Below are 18,004 nucleotides of genomic sequence, written 5' to 3' on the forward strand. Positions count from 1 at the left end.
GATAAAGAGAACTTCCTCCCTTTAATTAGTAGAGTGGTGTTTATCATTTCAACAATTTAAATAATAACAACTACATAGCAAGCCCTGGACTAATTATGCTGTTTTATGATGCCCTGAAGTTTACAGAACACTTTCCCACACAGCCATTCAGTTCTCCCAAAAAGCTGTGGAGTGAATGTCATTAATTATCCTCGTTTTATCGGGGAGAACACTGAATTTCAGAAAGCCTCAGTTGCCTCTGAGACTTTATTCCTTTCCATTTCATTTCTTATTTCCACTCACCTTCTGTGAACTTCTCCCAGTTTCACTGAGCTAAGCGAACCGTACTCATTGCACTGGGAGCACTGAGTGAGAGACTGCACCTTCTCTTGCTTCTTCCTTGCTATTATTAGAAGGCTTTTCTCTTTAGTCTGAAGATCTGTGCTTTTTCAAGTTCTTAAACCACAATTTGCTAATAATTTTCCTCATAATTACATTCTATCCAAGCTTCTTTCTTTCTTTTCCATAAGAACCAATTTGCTAAAAGAATACATAGATTTTAATTAACGTGCTACCTCCTGCCCTACTCACTATGTCAAACCGTAGGAAGCCATGGACTTTGTCATTATTACCTTTTATTATGCACTAATTACATAAAGACCCTGCCTTCTTCATTCAGCGGAGAAGTCTTTCTTAATCCACTGAATTAACCTTTGACCAAGTTTCCTGGGTTGCAAGAGCTCCCGAAGGAAAGGAGACATAGCTCTGTTCGGTCACCATGTCCTTTCATTCTGAGGCTCCTGTGGACTGAGTTACCGATGAGCTAGATTTGTCAGGGATGTGTGGCAGCAGGGTAAGTTCAAGGACCTCACGAGGTGATTCTAGCCCCAGTTTCATAATTCCACTCTATCCAAGAGTCTTTCCTTCTTTTCCATAAGAACCAGCCTAAGGAAGCAGAACTGCGGAGCAAATCTGTACCCCCCCCCCCCAATCTTAGCCTTCCTTTAAATGTTCCAATGGATTGGGGGCTGAGGGGAGGAATCCCATTATACTTTGTGACAGACACACCTGGTGTCACATGCTTTGGCCTACCTTTCATTTCACCCGGAGCTGCAGCAGATGATCATGTTGATAGATTCGCCTGATGTTGACAGCCTGCCATTTCAAGAACATGCCACACATCCTTTTGCGTTCTATCCCAAACTTATTTAATACCTCCAGAGACTACCTGGCCTTGTTCCAGTGGCAAAAGCACAGCCCAGACATGCTGGTGAGTTAATGCCTCCAGGGGCCACGCTCAACCAACTGGAGCCAGAGGTCAGTGAATAAGTGCCCCAGTCCCCGGTCCCTCAGTGGACAATTCTCTATGCTACTCCCAGTGGAATCAAGCTCCCCTTGCCCACAGCAGTGATCTTCACAACTCACCTCATGGTGGTTTTCCCTCCTTCCGTGTCTTGTAGCCCCAGTCCTTTGCTTCTGCTCCCTGGGAACACCTCTCACCTCAACTGCCTGCACATGAATCCTAGCTTTGTGTTCTGCTGCTCAGGGTAACGATTTATAGACAAGGGTCTTAGAATTCCAAGTCTAATCATCTCCTCTTACAAGTGCGGGTTAATGGAAATGCAGGGTCCAGAGTCAGTTCTCTAGACTCTTTCGACTGCCCTAAATGAAAGTGAGAAGATAACACCCTTCCAAGTCCATTCAAGACATTGGGCCTTTGCATTTGCTATTTCCTCCACCTAGAACGTCCTCTTTGGCTTGTCTTTTGGTCTCAGCTTGTTAACTCCCAGAACCCTTCTCTGACCACACCATTTAGAGCAGCCCCATTCTTCGAGTTACTATGACATCACCCTGGTTTGTTATTTTCATAGCTCTTACCATTGCCTAATATAATCTTGTTTATTTATTTGCATGTTTCCTGTGAGTCTTCTCTCCACTAGGAGCTTGCCTGTCTTGTTTCCTGCGTGATTACAGTGCCCGGTATATAGTCAGTGCTCAAAGTTCAGATGGGAGAAATCCATGTGTTGTACCATAAACTTCACTTGCCCTGATTATAACAACATGACTGCTGTTTTTGAGTACACAGACCATTGGAAAAGAGTTTAGCTCTCTGGCTAGTGGAGCCCATGAGTTAACACTTCTGAATCGCTGGTCTATCTCAAGATCCAAGAATGGTAAGTGAGGCACTGTGGGTTACTCATCCAGGGGCCACAATCTTTTCCCTGGTGCTCTGTATCCTAAGCTCAGGGTGGGAACACAGAATGTATCAGTGCCATCAGGACACAAAAGAAGTAAGCAGAAGAAATAGAGGAATCAAAATCCAAGTCTTCACCCCTTACTTTGGCATACCTTAGCTCAGATATATAGAGTGGAGTGAGACCGAGGCCCTGGAGGAAAGATGTGATAAAAAATGCTTAGACCTGGCTCAAGATCTTAATAGGGAAAAGAAAAAGGAGTCGCAATGGTCATACATGGTTCAGATTAGTTTACCAGGGGAGGGGACAAGATGAAGATTTGAAGAAGCTGCTCTATCTAGCCGGGAATAACAGCTATGCATTGCAGCTTATGCATCTTGTGCTATTTAGTCTCAGGAACCTTGAATGAAGTGTTAGGAAAGTGGACGGGAATGTGGTCCAGCAAAGGAGAAAGAACAGCACTGACAGCAAGAGGCACAGTGCTTCCTCAGCAAGCACTTTCAGATGCTTCTTACTTGACCGCCCCTTCACCTCTGTTTTTCTGTCTCCTCACATCTTTCCACCTCATGGCTGCTGAGGTCAACCTTCAACCTGATGTGCTTGCTTGGGGAGCTTAACATGCAATCATAATTCAGAGCAGAAAGCGGGGTTTTTATGTGGAAAAAAACCTTAAGTGGAATTTTCCTTAGTCTGTGACATGTAGCTATAGTCTTAATTATTCTGTGCATTCTGACTGGTAGAGCAAAATTTATAAAAATGTCTATACACTGATTATTTTAAGGATTTTTAGGATAGGCCAGAAGCAAATGGTCAAGTAGCTGGACATGGAGGTAGTGCCTGTTGGCCTTGAATGCATCCACAGGATGAAGAAAAGACAAATAAAAGAAATAAGATGCAGCAAGTATGTCCAAGAACTGGTATTTCATAAATAATTACTGGTCTTTCTGAGTTACTGATAAACATCTCTTATTTTCCTTAACCTCTTTTCTCCTTTTACTTATGACTTAATTCTTATTTATCAAATGCAAACTAAGATTAATAAAACATTGTCACTGCTCTTAAATACTCTTATACTGTATGGGGGCAGGTAGGCATGTAAATAGGTAAGACAGATAATGACCTCTCCTTGGAAAGGACCTGAGAAGCCATTATACACGAAGGTGGTAATGACTGGTAGGTAATAGCATAAGCTATTAACATCTCCCAGGGATGTCTGCAAATAGGGGATCATGCCTTCAAACACTGACTTTCGTGGAATTTCAAGCATTTGCATTTTCACTACCGTCTGCCATGGTCCATTTATTAATGTAGGGTTAATAACTGGGAACATCCAAGCTCTCTTAGCAGGGCTTCTATACAAAAAGGAATTATTTTAAGAGTGGCACAAAGCTTCCCTGCCCCACCCCAAATTTACCCCTGCTGACTCTGCTGACAGTCCCAATTAAAATTCTTTATAATGAGACTTTTTTCATAAATGCATAAAGTAGAGCAATATATCATTTTATGGTACCATCTAGTTACAGATCTACTGGAAACAACTTAGTACAATTTGTCCTCAAGCCAGTTTAAATGACTAATCCTGGCACTATGCCATATATCCCCCAACACCGGAAGGATGGTGGGTAGCAAGCCTACCGCAGAACTATAACCTAAGTAAGCTCAGCCTTTAATAGGTATAATATTAAACCACAACAATCATGACTTCATACTTTAGTACATGCTGCAATAAGATCAGACTCAGCCCTAGAGCAGGAATTCGTTTCTACTCCCAGCTCTGTTAATCATCTAGCCTCGTGGCCTTGGACAAGTCACAAAGCTCCCTGGGCCTTGCTGTCCTCATCTATAAAAGAGAAGACCACTCGTTTCAATGAATCCAAGGTTCTATCTACCTCTAACCTTGATTAGTAGCTAACGTTGACTGAGTACTCAGAAGAACAAAAATACTTTCTGGACTCTCTCTGGCACTCATCATCTAAGCTTTGTTCTCATGTATTTCCAAATTGTAGCTTGTTCTATATAGATTTCAATGAACTTGACAACTTACCAAATAAATTGTCAGAAAGAGAAAATTCATCCGCAGCAGGTAAGTGGGAGTGTTGGATGAGATTCATTTTTGATCCAATCCAAACTTTTCTACTTGAGAATGCACCTTTGTTATTGTGGTCTTCAAAAAAACACCCTGAAATGCAAATAAATAAATAGAGAGTTTGAGGAAGAGGGAAAGAGATGGTTAAGTGAGAGAGGGAGGGAGAGTTCGTGCTAATTTACAAAACAGTAATTGGCTCCCTTTTGACATTTTGCCAAGGCCTTTCTGTATGTATTTGTTCTCGATATTTATCATTTTTACACCTAATTTGGACTTATAAGTGTAGAGATACTCTCCAATTTACCTGGGAAAACACCATATGTTTTCATTTAAATTTCAACACTTGGGAGATTTGGGCAAAGCATGATGACATTTTGGTTGGTTGGTGTGTTTTTTTTCTTTTACACACACACACACACACACACACACACACACACACACACACACAATCAATCAAATATAAAAGCCTTGATTTAAAATGGGATGTATCCATGATTTATTATCTTAAATTTTATTCTAAAGTAGAACAGGTCTTTGAACAAACACAAAAGTACTTTAAGACCCCTTTCTACTGGAATTTTCTTAGGTTGAGTAGGCACTATGTCAGCAAATCAAAAATTTAGAAAGGATTCCCCCAAGATCTTCATCTTTGCCTTTTAGAGAAAATTTAAGGAATTTGCATTTTCACTCTCATGATCTACCTTGGCCATAGATTATCTGGGATAAAAAAAATTATGATATGCGAAAAGTTATGGTAAATCTCACCAAAATGTCTGAAGTTTCATCCTGGGGAGAGGTCCAGAACTCATCCCAGAACCCAAGTGAAGCAGTGTTCACTTTTAATCTCCAGGTCTTCTTTCCTTCCTTCCTTCCTTTCTTCCTTCCAATATGTCTTCTACCTCCCTGAAGAAGTAATGTAAAAGGTCAAATAATGAAAAGGTGTGCTATCAGAACCTCTTTTCCAAGGCTGTTTTCTGAGGGCGATTTTCAAACCTTTTTATCCTGTCTCCACAAAATAATCACTTTGTTTACAAATAATAACTATTTATATTTTCTACTCCAGAAGAGAACCTAGGGTTATTTTTTAGACTAATAGTTATTTCATTAGAATTTTCCTATTATTCGTGTCTCTGTTTCCTTCTCTCTCACTCAGCAAAATGGTCCCGTTCAAGCAGAAGTGGGTAGCAGATTCATGTGGCTGCTGGTAAGAAAGTCCACCAGACAATGTTTGCTGTGTTTATTCATTTATTCATGCTTTCAAAATACATTTGTTGGGGACTTATTTTGCACTAAGTTCTATGCTGATTCTTTGGAGATAAAATGATGAAGGGAACACAAGCATCCATGATCTATGACATCAAACTTAATGAATAGAGAGATTAAAAAATAATCACACCAATATACAGATAATTGCATATTGTATTCGAGGCTGATGATGAAGGCAAAGATTAGGATGCTCTAATAGAGAGGTAGGTGTGAAAGGGAGTCAAGATGGGGAAACAGCTGAGGGAGGATGTGATTCCTAGGGTAGTTTTTATTTTTTTCAATTATAGTTTACATTCAATATCTTGTATTAGTTTCAGCTGTACAGCAAAGTGACATATACTTAATCATATACTTTACAAATTATTTCCCCTGATCTTTCTATTACCCACCTGGCATCATACATAGTTATTACAATATTATTGCCTATATTCCCTATGCTGTACTTTACTAGTACATCCCCATAATTATTTTGTAAACTACCAATCTGTACTTCTCAATTCCTTCACCTTTCTTACCAAGTCCCCCAACACCCCTTCTCTCTGACTACTATCAGTCTATTCTCTGTATCTATGAATTTGTTTCTGTTTTGTTTGTTCATTCATGGTGAAGAACCTATATTTTTAATGACAACATTAAACTGCCTAATTAATCAATTGTAAGATCTACTCTACCTGCAGACATTCCATTATGATAGGCAATACTAGGGCACATCTGAATTGATGAAAAGACACCAGAGAGGTTGAAGAATTTAGTAACATACACACACACACACACACACACACACACACACACACACACACCCTGTGAAAGAATACAAACTATCTACTGTGGGAATGCAGACATATCTGGGTCCATCTGGTGAACCAATGGCATGGTCCTACCAAAGTCTACTTTCCAGTAAGCCAAAGGATTTATTGGGAGAAAACTCATTCTAAAGTCAGTGGGAGCCAGGAACCAGGATTCTTGCCCCAAAGCAAAGCCATAGTCATTAGGCGAATGTGTAATTCTCAATGTAGCACAGTATTTGACCAACCTGTACTAGATTCAAGAGGCCATCCTGCCACCCTCGTGGGAAAAGGGAGAAAATTATAAATAAAAATAAAGCTTGGAAACCTTGAACTATAAGGTAGACCTTTCTAACAGAACACAATAAGTAGGAGAGAACTCATTTCAACTCCACCCTCACACTCAAACAACTCTGCCACATATCACAGTGGAACTTTGACCCCAACAGGACTCAGGGTCATTCTGGGGCAATTGTGAAAGAGCAGCAGCAGCTGAGGTATCACCTTAACCCATGGAGAATGTCCAGCAGAGTTGCTGTGATCACTGGTTGGGTACTGGTCTCTCCAATGGACACAAAAAGTAGTAGAAGATGTGGTCAGAGCAGACTTGATTATGAACAAACTGAAGAGACCCCAAGGCCTCCCTGAAATACTTGGGGAGAGGAGGACTCTGGTGGGGAGCCAAAGGTCCTGAGGAATAAGCCAGTAAAAGTTGAGTTGTTGCTATTAATGGGACCTCATTCACATTCACAAGCTATTTGAGGACTTGGGAAATTCCAGTTTTAATATGTATATATAAATTGTTATGTACACATTCAATGTGTATATATTATATACATGAATTATGTATAAATATATATCTGCATATTATATAATAAATGGATTGAAAAGTCCCTCAAAATTCATACAACTGTTGTTCTAGATTGAGTTTCTCTTATTTTTAGGAAATTCCAGTTTTCTATAAAAATTTCCAGGAACCTACAAAGTACAGAGTCAGGAATTTTCCCTAATATTCAATCCAAACTTATACTCTGTAATTTAAGACCCAGTTGCTCTGGTCTTTAAAACACAGGAGATTTCAGCTCTCTGACTCTGACATCAGGCTTCCCTCCATACTAACTTTTTCTCATATTTGCCTTTGGAGCCTTCAGTCATGTTCATCAAGCTCCCCATACTTTATATATATATATTATTGATTTTTTTACAGAGAGGAAGGGAGAGAGGGATAGAGAGCTAGAAACATCGATGAGAGAGAAACATCGATCAGCTGCCTCCTGCACACCCCCCACTGGGGACATGCCTGCAACCAAGGTACATGCCCTTGACCAGAATCGAAACTGGGACCTTTCAGTACGCAGGCTGACGCTCTATCCACTGAGCCAAACCGGTTTTGGCAAGCTCCCCATACTTTTGTAGCACATCACAGCTCTCTGATAGTTCCCAGATACCATCATCTTCATTTTGCACCAAAATCTTGTATTTCCCTCCATGCATTCATATCAACTTGGCACCTTCCATTCAAGTGCCTGGCATACAGTAGGACCTCAAGAAATGTAGGCTCAATTAAATGGTTTGTATTAATTGTTTTTCTTGCTTAGTTTCACCAAATTCCCTGACATTTGGTATGCTCATCCTGCATAAATGGTATAAGATAAGGATTTCTTTCTCTTATTGCACAATGGACAGAATTTACCACTCTTACCCAAATGAAAGTCCAATTCTACTAATTCTGTGTCATTTGAGTTATTTCCCCAACTGGAGACCCACTATGTAGGTGCCCCTGAAAGAGCTAACAACAGTGCCCTCCAGAATCCAGACAGTTGGCAGAGTCTGCCCAAATCAGGTTTGTTGGGTTTATGATTCCAGAAGGGGCTTAAAGAAAAGGAAACTCGAATTTTTTAAATGGCAACACAAGCACATAGTAAGCAATTCAAATAGTACACAGAAAAAATAAGTCTTTTTTCCAGCTCTGTCACTCATTTTCCTTACCATATGCAACTACTATAGTCAGTTTCTTGTGCATCCTCCCGGTTGCTATGCCCACTCATAGCATAAAGGGCCCTTAAACACTGTACCTTAAACTGGGGTTTGGCAAACTATTGCCCACAGGCCAAAGCTGGGCCTGTTCTTGTACAGCCTTCGAGCTAACAATGGTTTTGCATTTTCAAACAGTTTAAAAAATAAAAAGAAGGATATTTCATGACACGTGAAATTCATTTTTAAGTATTCATAAATAAAGTTTTATTGGTATACAGCAACATCCATTTGTTTATGGATTATCTAGGTTTCTTTCTCCCTACAATGGCAGAGTTGAGTAGTTGCAACAAACACTCTATGGCCCACAGGGCCAAAAACATTTACTCACTAGCCTTTTACAAGAAAATTTTGTTAATCTCTGCCTTAAACAAATCACAGAAGATTTTTTTAATCTAGTAATATTATAGGTAAACTATGAATAAATGTAACAAATACCCTCATTTTCAACAATCTTGTCTAATTTTCTAGGTGAAAAGTCCTATCTCACTGTATTAATTGCATTTCTTTGATTATTAGTGAAATTGGAAAATTTTTACATCTTTATTGCCTATATGTGGCCATTACTTTCAATTTTCTGTTTATACTCTTTGCCATTTTTTCTATGAAGTGTTCATCATTTTTCATTTACTTACAACTGTAAATCTACTTTGCCCCATGCTGTATGTGAAAAGCTTCCTCATCTGTAAAGATATGTAAGTCGATACAGGGATTCATTCTTACACATACTTACACATACACGTACACAAACATATTTTTAAGACTTTGAAGAGAAAGTAATTTCTTCCCATAAGATATTTGGGGACCCTACCTGTGTTCAATGAGGGACTACTGGAAATTTTTAATGACATAATGAAATCTATTTTCAAGAAGATGACACTAATGAAAAAGTGGGACAGGGAAGGTAAGCAGTAAAGGAAGGAGGAAAATTCAGGAAATCTGTTGCTAACGTGAAATGATCGGTGCTTACCATAGCGGTATCTGCAGAGATGGGAAGGGAGGGACTTGAGTCCAGTGCACAGAACAGAGAAAGGAAAGGAAAAAGTCTGGAGATACCAAGGTTAAGCCTTAAGTATTGGTGGAAACAGGGACAAAATGTTTATTTTACTTTATGTTTATTTGTATGATCTGTAGCCTAAGCCTTCATTTAAGGACCCAGCAGTAATTTCAGAAATGGTATGTGCTGTTTGTTTTGAATGTGATAAGACAGTGAGTGACTGGTAGCTTAGACTCCCACTTTCTGGTTATCAATTTTGACTTGTTTAGACACTGCGTGTCACAGGAAGTTCATGGTGTATGGAGCTCCTCTGATTTATCAGAAACCATTTGCAAATAGAGACCTCGGAAATACCCTGTTCCAATTAAATAGCTTTGACTCTAACTTAGAAGAATCTCAGCTCTCAGAAGATAAAGATAAAAATTGGTTACATGTGCTGTTACCTACGAACTCATCACACCTAATGAAAACATCCTTGGTGGCATTTTTCTTGGATGAAACCAGTTGTTGATGGCAGAGCACACATTCTGTTGAACATCTATGTCATCCATTCCTAAAGGGCAGGGCAAAGTGAGCTTTTTCTAACCATCAACATTTCATGCCCAGGGAAAGCCCTGGATTCAGCCCAAAGGCCAGAAGAATGTTCTTAAGGGAAAAGAAAAAATCATGATCTCTTCAAGCAGCTTAGTGGAAAAGTCAGGCAATGAAAACCCAATTAGAATAGTGTGGGGCTTGAAAGAGGTAGCACAAATCCCTTCAGGAGCCCAGCAAGGACAGTCATTCATTGAACCTTCATTCATATTCTCCTATGTATCAGGCTTTGATGGAGGTCTTGAAAACAGAGTGGTGAATGAGGCAGGGGAAAAAAAAAACCTGCCTTCACAGGGCTTACATTCTAGTGGGAGAGATGCACAATTTGCAAGTAAACATATAAGATTTCCAATGGTGATAATCCTATCTAATAAAAGAGTAATATGCAAATTGACTGTACCTCTGCTACACCCACAAGCCATGCCCACCAGCCAATCAGGAGCAAGTATGCAAATCAACCCAACCAAGATGCCTGCAGCCACAGAGCGAGCAGGAGGCTTGGGTTTTCCTGGCAATGGAGGAAGCCAAGCTTCCCGCACACCCTGGCCGGCCCTGGACTCCACTCAAGGCTACAAGGTTTCAATTATAGAAGATAAATAAATCCCAACAAAAAATGGTGGCAGCCACAGAGCTAGAGAGAGCAGGAGTCCTGGGTTGCCCCTGGCGATGGAGGAAGCCAAGCTTCCTGGCCTGCGTTGTCCTCTGCTCAAGGCTACAAAGTTTCAATTATAGAAGACAAATAAATCCCAATAAAAATGGCTGTGGCCACGAAGCAAGCAGGAGGCTTGGGTTTCCGCGGCAATGGAGGAAGCCAAACTTTCCACCTGCCCTGGCCTGCCCTGGCCTCCACTCAAAGCTACAGTGTTTCAATTATAGAAGATAAATAAATCCCAAATACCAGGCCCTCCGCTTGGGTCGCTGGGGTGTGTGGCTGGCCTGCAAACCACCACAGGCCCCTCGCCCAGGCCACCCCACACCCCAAGGTAACCCCCCACCCTGATCCGGGACACCCTTCAGGGCAAACCAGCCAGGCCCCACCCGTGCACCAGGTCTCTATCCTATCTAATAAAAGAGTAATATGCAAATTGACCATCATTCCAACACACAAGATGGCTGCCCCCATGTGGTCAAAGATGGCTGCCCCCATGTGGACACAAGATGGCCACCACAAGATGGGAGGGACCAGGTCTACCATGGAGGGCAGCTGTGGGCGATCAGGCCAGCAGGAGAGGGCAGTTGGGAGGGACCAGGCCTGCAAGGGAGGGCACTTGGGGGCAATCAAGCCTGCAGGGGATAGCAGTTAGGGGTGGCCAGGCCTGCAGGGGAGGGCAGTTAGGGGCAATCAGGCTGGCAGGGGAGCAGTTAGGCATCAATCAGGCTGGCAGGGGAGTGGTTAGGGGGTGATCAGGCTGGCAGGCAGAAGTGGTTAGGGGAAATCAGGAAGGCAGGCAGGCGAGCAGTTGGGAGCCAGCAGTCCTGGATTGTGAGAGGGATGTCCGACTTCCCGTTTTGGCCCGATCCTACCAGGATCGGGCCTAAACGGGCAGTCGGACATCCCTGAAGGTGTCCTAGATGGAGAGGGTGCAGGCTGGGCTGAGGAACACACACACACACCGTGCACGAATTTCATGCACCGGGCCTCTAGTCTATATATATAAAAGCCTAAGTGACCATTATGACCGAATGACCAGAAAAACCAGTGGACCAGTTGCTATGACACACACTGACCACCACGGGCAGATATTCAATGCAGGAGCTGCCCCCTGGTGGTCAGTGTGCTCCCACAGCTAACCTCCCGTGGCCCCTCCCCCCTCTGACCAACCTCCCACTGCCCCCATTGGGACTGGGCAAGACAGCCCCAATCGTCCCAATCTCTAGCCAGGCTGAAGAACCCCACCTGTGCATGAATTCATGCATCAGGCCTCTAGTAAGAAAACAAAGATGATAAGGGATAGAGTGGTGTGGTTGGAGAGGGAGAGCTGGGAAGAGATCTCTAAAGAGCAGACTTTTGAACTGAGATGTGGAGGATAAGAAGGAGTAAGCCACATCAAAGAAAATAAGTTCAGGCAGAGTGTCAGCAAGTGTTAAGGGACAGGGCTTGGAGTGCAGGAGAGCAGCAAAAGTCCAGTGAGGCTGGAAATTAGTGAGGAAGGGGGAGTGTAAGAGATCAGGTCTAAGAGTAGGTGGCTCTCATATAACCTGCCGACCAGGGTAAAAAGTTTGAATTTATTCTAAATGAAAGTCATTGGTGGGTTTTAAGCAGAGATGTGACTAGGAGAATGAAGAAAGTCTTCCTGAGGGTGGAAGGCTGATTCTTGAATTTCATCTTGAATGAGCAGGCATTAAGCTAGGCAAAGTCATGTAGTGGGGAGACATAGGAAGGGAAAATAGCATACTGTGTCCTGAGCAACCATAAATCATTCTCAATGCTGAAATAGTGAATTCAGCTCAAGCCAGAGGAGGGAAAGATGGCCTATTCAAGAAATAGTGCCAGGAAAATTGGCTATTCCTTTGGTGGGTGGGATGGAATAGAGATTTCTATCTTGCGTTATTCTTGAAAATAAGAGAATGAAAGACATTAAGATGATGAAATTATTGAAAGAAATATAGGGAAATACATATATGGTCTTTATGAACTTAGGAATCTCTCCTTTTTTTTGAACTAGTGATATTACTAAACAAAACATAAATTAAAAAGAATAATTTGACTACATTAAAATCAAGAGGACAGAAATCAAGACACCATAAACAAAGCTAAATATATGAAACAAACTGGAAGGAAATGTTTACAACATAAATAACAGCAAAAATTAGTACAAACAATACATAAATAACTCATATAAATAAAAACAGAAAGGATAAACAATCCAGGGCAGAAATTGGCAAAGGCTGTAAAGAGGAAATTTACCAAAAGGGACATACAAGTGGCCAATAAGCATGCAAACGTCTGGAACTGATTAATAATTAGAAAAATGCAAATGTGTGTAACTGGCTGCCATTTCCACCTATCAGATGATCAAACCTTCTTAATTGTGATAATTTTAAAAGTTGGAGTGAACATATAGAAATACACATTTTCATATATTGCCAGTAGGGGCATCATTTTTAATCTTTTGCAAGGTTTTTACCACTGTATATTAAAATAAAATGCAATTCTAATTCTTAGGTATCTTCCCTGGGAACCTTTGCACATGTGCACAAGATGTTCATTGCAGCATTGTCTCTTATGGTGAAAAGGTGGAAACCACCTGAATGACCATCAACAGTGAAATGGCTAAATGCACTGTGCTCAATCAATAGTACCAAATATTAGGCTGCAGTTGAAAAAAAACTGAGGTGGTTTTATATGTGTTAACATTGAAAGAGGAAAGTAGAGGAGAGTAGCTTTGGGGAAAGTAAAGAGAGATTTTAGACTAAGTTATAAGGTTGTGTGTTTTTTATATGAGATTAATTCATTGAGGATATCATTCCCTATTCTCCATTTGGCCATTTATACCATTGGGTGTCATAAGCAGGCACATTTAAATTCTCTGGGAGAGAAGGTTGTTTTTTATAACCCTTGTGCCCAAAAATGCACAACCTCTCCCACCATCCACATCCACTGGATTTGTGCATTTGTTACACCTGGTGAATCTGCGCTGACACATCATATCACCCAAAGTTTATAGTTTACATCAAGGTTCATTCAATCTTGGTGATGTATATTCTATGAGTTTTCCATTATAGTATCATACAGAATAGTTTCACTGCCCTCAAAATCCTCTGTAAAATGCATGTATTTTTTAATACAGTATCAAAGGGTTCCTGGCCCCTTGAAACCCAGTCATGGCCTCAGATTCAGAATCTGGGCTGCAAGAGAATAAGGATCTCCACACCACCCCTTTTTGGCATGGCATTACTCTGTCCTTCCCTCTTAACACTGGCCACAACCAGCGTTTGCTCCTTAAGTGACAGGCTGGTGCAGACTTGGCATCCACACTGAGAACTTTCGTAGCTCTCTATGGAGTGGAAACAGTTCCCTTCTTGGTCAGGGAAGATCTGAGCCCCAGACCAGAGGGCTTTTCTCTGCTCAGCAATATCCCTCAGCAAGACCATCTTCTCCATGGACCAGTGTCTTCCAGAGAACCCTGTTACACAGTCCTCCAGGACTTGAAATTGCAAAGCTCTGCTATTTCCCCTTTGCTTTGAACTAGTGACATTAATTAAGGTATAAATAAGTTATCTCAGGATCACCGGGACCAGGAAAAGGCCTTCTAAGTCTATTTAAAAATGGGAACCCAGGGGAAAGAGAACAAACGAAGGACTTGTATGCATGCATATAAGCACAACCAATGGACACAAGACACTGGGGGGGTGGGATGAGGGCATGTGACAAGGGGTAGGGGAGGCTGAGGGAAGGTCAATGGGGGGAAAAAAGGAGATATATGTATACTATTTGTAATACTTTAAACAATAAAATTAAATTTTAAGAAAATGGGAACCCAAATCTCAAAGTTCTATTAGAATTTTTATCTTTAAAAAAATGAAGATTAATAAAAATGTATTTTTTATTCCCACATACTATTTTTAGTCACCAGAAGTCTATTCTAATTCTTAGACCTAAGACTGTGCTGACCAGACTCTCTTGTCTTGGGCAAGTGTTTTTTCTTGGGCAATAGTTTATTTCCTGGGAAATATTTTCCTTCACAATCAGGTTGCATTACATTAGCGTTGTACTGACACAAATTTACAAAGAGGAGAGAAAGAATAGCAGACATTCCTTTGTTGCCAAAACTGGGAAGGGGCAAACGGATGAGAAAATACCTCACTGTGGAGGGCAAAGAGGTTAGGAGATACAGAGAGAAGATGGAGCGGGGAGAGAAGGGAAGAGGAAGAGCATAAATCCCTTCGTGATCTATGCTGCTGGGATTTAAGAGGAAAATGAGACTGAGCAAAATGAAGAGAAAACACTCCTACCAAGAAAAGAACATATTTGCTGAGCCAATGCGGCTCAATGGTTGAGCACAGACCTATAAACCAGGAAGTCACGGTTGGATTCCTGGTCAGGGCATACTCCTGGATTGTGGGCTCCATCCCCAGTGTGGAGCAGCAGGAGGCCGATCAATAATTCTCTCATCATTGATGTTTCTCTCTCTCTCTCTCTCCTTCTCCCTTCCTCTCTGAAATATATATATATATATATATATATATATATATATATATATATATATATATATACACACATACACACACACACACACACACACACACACACACACACACATATATATATATTTACTAATAAAAGCCTAGGTGGCCCTCGCACCCTTGCGTCATCACAAGATGGCCGCCCCCACATCATCACAAGATGGCCACCCCCACGTTGCCAAAAGATGGCCACCCCCACATTGTCACAAGATGGCTGACAGGGGAGGGCAGTTGGGGCCATTGGGCCGGCAGGGGAGGGCAGTTGGGGGTGATCGGGTCGGCAGGGGAGCAGTTAGATGTCAATCAGGCCGGCAGGAGAGTGGTTAGGGGGTGATCAGGCTGGCATGCAGAAGCGATTAGGGGCAATCAGGCAGGCAGGCAGGCAGGCAAGTAGTTAGGAGCCAGTAGTCCTGGATTGTGAGAGGGATGTCCGACTGCCAGTTTAGAATCCCTGAGGGGTCCCAGATTGAAGAGGGTGCAGGCTGGACTGAGGGACACCCCCCCCCCCACCATGCATGAATTTTGTGCACCAGGCCTCTAGTATATATATATATAAACATCATCTTAATTCTTTCCTTTATCTCCCCATGTAATGACAACATGAGCTTTTTGTATTCTCACAGCATTCATAACCCACAGGCTCTGTGACCCACAGCAGTTCTGAGCTCCTCTCAGACGTCCCTAATCACAACACCATGGCAAGTTCTTACAGTCTTTCATTAAAATGCTGATAACTGAAGTCTCCAATCACCTCTCCTGGATCGACCTCTGGGTTAAAGCAAATAGTGCTGAAAACTTTCCACTTCCCCTGCTCATGGTACAATCATTAGAAAATGCCCTACTAATATTCAAAGTTGTACTGGGGCTTAATCACTTACTCCTGTCAGGCTGAATTGTTTGCAGGCGGGTCCACTTGCTCTGCCATCATCCCAGATTCCAAGTATTCCCAATCCCCAACAATATTAGAGCAGCAACGAAAAGACTTTGGGGCCAGAAAGACCTGCCCTCATCTTCGGATCCCTCTTGTCCTAACTGTGTGACCAGGGACAGGTTATTTGTCCTCTTTGAGCCTCAGTTTCCTCATCTGTAAAATGAGTGTAAGAAAAACTTCCATGCGGTGCTATTGGGAGAAGGAAACAGGCAGTTTCGGTAAAGCTTGTGACATGTCAGTAAACACTGAATCAGGGTGAGCTGCACCACACACTCATGTGCACACATTTCTTTTCCTTCCCACGATCTCAGGGGCTCACAGCTAGTGGGTGTGCCATCACAACTGGCCAGATTTGGGAGATGTGGAAATAAGAGGAAGAACGAGGATGACATTACTTTCCCTCTCCAACTGGGGGGAGAGGGCAGAGGTGTGTGGTGGAAAATGCCGAGGCAAGTCCTAAGGAAGGGTCTCGGGACAAGAGATTGTCATCCCTCGCCCGCTCTCTCTCAGCTGACTTGGAGTTGCATCAGCCATATTGCAACATTCTCAGCAAAACAGAAAAGTCCACGGTGCAAATGGCACAGGTCCATAATTTGGAGGGTGGGGGGCGACTCGAAGATGAAGGTGTCTATGACAGCTAGAAACCCAGCAATCATTCCCCAACATCTTTCTCTATCCCTCTTGAAGGTAGTCTTGAGGTGGCCCTAGGGCAAAATCAGATTTCTTGAAAGCTAGGTGTGTTTCTCAGAGAACGAATCCAGAGTGAGTTGCGTACATGCCCCCAGCCCCCTCACTGCTAAATAAAAACTCCACTGGGAGAAATGATCCAGGCTCACCTCACCGTTGCTAATTCCCTACGGCAGTAAGCAGACAGGGAGAGGCCTTATCTGTAGATTCAGACCTGGACAATTTTAATAATAATAAAGTTCTTCCTAACATTTTCCATCTTCTTAAAATATTTCCATCTGCTATTCATAGGAGAAATGAAAAGCAATAGAAGTGTGTACAAGGAAGGTCAAAAGAGAAAGCCCTTTAAACCCTCTCTTCTAGGAAAAACTTTTATTTCAATTGAGCGTAACTTCAACACTGTCCTGTGCCTACTTTCCAAGTCATTAGCAATATTCACACCAAGATTTGATAAATCACCAAAATGTAGCCCACTATACAAGTCACATTATCTATGGAATCAGAACAGAGACGTTTCCAAAATGTACTGTCCCCAGGGATTCTGCTGGGCGACCACATTTAGAAGATATTTCTAAATAATTGTTCAAAAAAGGTCAACAACTTATGTTTCAGTTAGGTCACGTTAGGTCCATTAACTTTTGCTTCTTTTTGGTTGCTTTTCAGAGTAATTTTTCTTGGTAATTTTCAGGATTTTATATCAAAATCTACTAACCTAGCATTTCTTTGTTGACCAAATTTCCTGATGTTAAAGAGAAACTTTTCATGACAACCTCCCCTCGGTTGCGTTGAGCTGGAATTAGGTACTCACTCGGTTGTCTCAGGTTGGAGCTGAACTTTCGAGGCCCTGGGAGGATTCCGAGTCCAGTCTTCCTCTCCAAATCCCAGCACTTTTTCTACCAATGCTCAGGATCCGAGTTTGCGTTGGTGTGAATCCAGGAGGCAGCGGAGTGAAGAGGAGGAGGGAGTTCTAGCAAAAGCTGTGGGTGACCACGGGCCTCCCAGCCCAGCAGCATCTCTTCCTTGGCTCCGTGCCTCCGGACACAGATTAGTCATTAACAATCCTTTCCCTGCTAAATGATATAAACACAGAAAGGGAGAGCCTCGAGATTCCCAGGCCCAACTCCAGAGCCCCAGAGCAGGGGAGGTGACACTGCCCAGGAGCCCGAAGCTTGTCTTTCAAAACATGTCTCCCAAGGCTGCTTTTTGGGGTTCCGAGTACCCAGATTTCCGTGCACTTCACCTAAAAGCGAGCTGTCACCTTCCCTC

At 42.1% G+C, this 18,004-nt stretch overlaps 1 protein-coding gene across 4 annotated transcripts in view; it reads right to left on the bottom strand.

Annotated features, from left to right (window-relative positions):
* NR1H4 (nuclear receptor subfamily 1 group H member 4) overlaps positions 1-17,677 on the bottom strand; it is a 70,050-nt gene extending 52,373 nt beyond the window's left edge. For 2 of the 4 annotated variants that reach the window (XM_079776002.1, XM_079776000.1), the window contains exons 1-3: positions 17,547-17,677; positions 5,026-5,163; positions 4,219-4,353 (exon numbers count right to left, since the gene is read on the bottom strand). In XM_079776002.1, the coding sequence (XP_079632128.1) occupies positions 4,219-4,285 (67 nt within the window). In that variant the 5' untranslated portion in view covers positions 4,286-4,353; positions 5,026-5,163; positions 17,547-17,677. The remainder of the gene's footprint in view (positions 1-4,218; positions 4,354-5,025; positions 5,164-17,546) is intronic. The other 2 variants (XM_079776003.1, XM_079776001.1) reach the window with 1 other exon arrangement.
* Between the last annotated feature and the right edge of the window lie 327 nt (positions 17,678-18,004).

This window comes from Cnephaeus nilssonii, assembly GCF_951640355.1.
Source record: "Cnephaeus nilssonii genome assembly, chromosome: 6".
Taxonomy (NCBI): Eukaryota; Metazoa; Chordata; class Mammalia; order Chiroptera; family Vespertilionidae; genus Cnephaeus; species Cnephaeus nilssonii.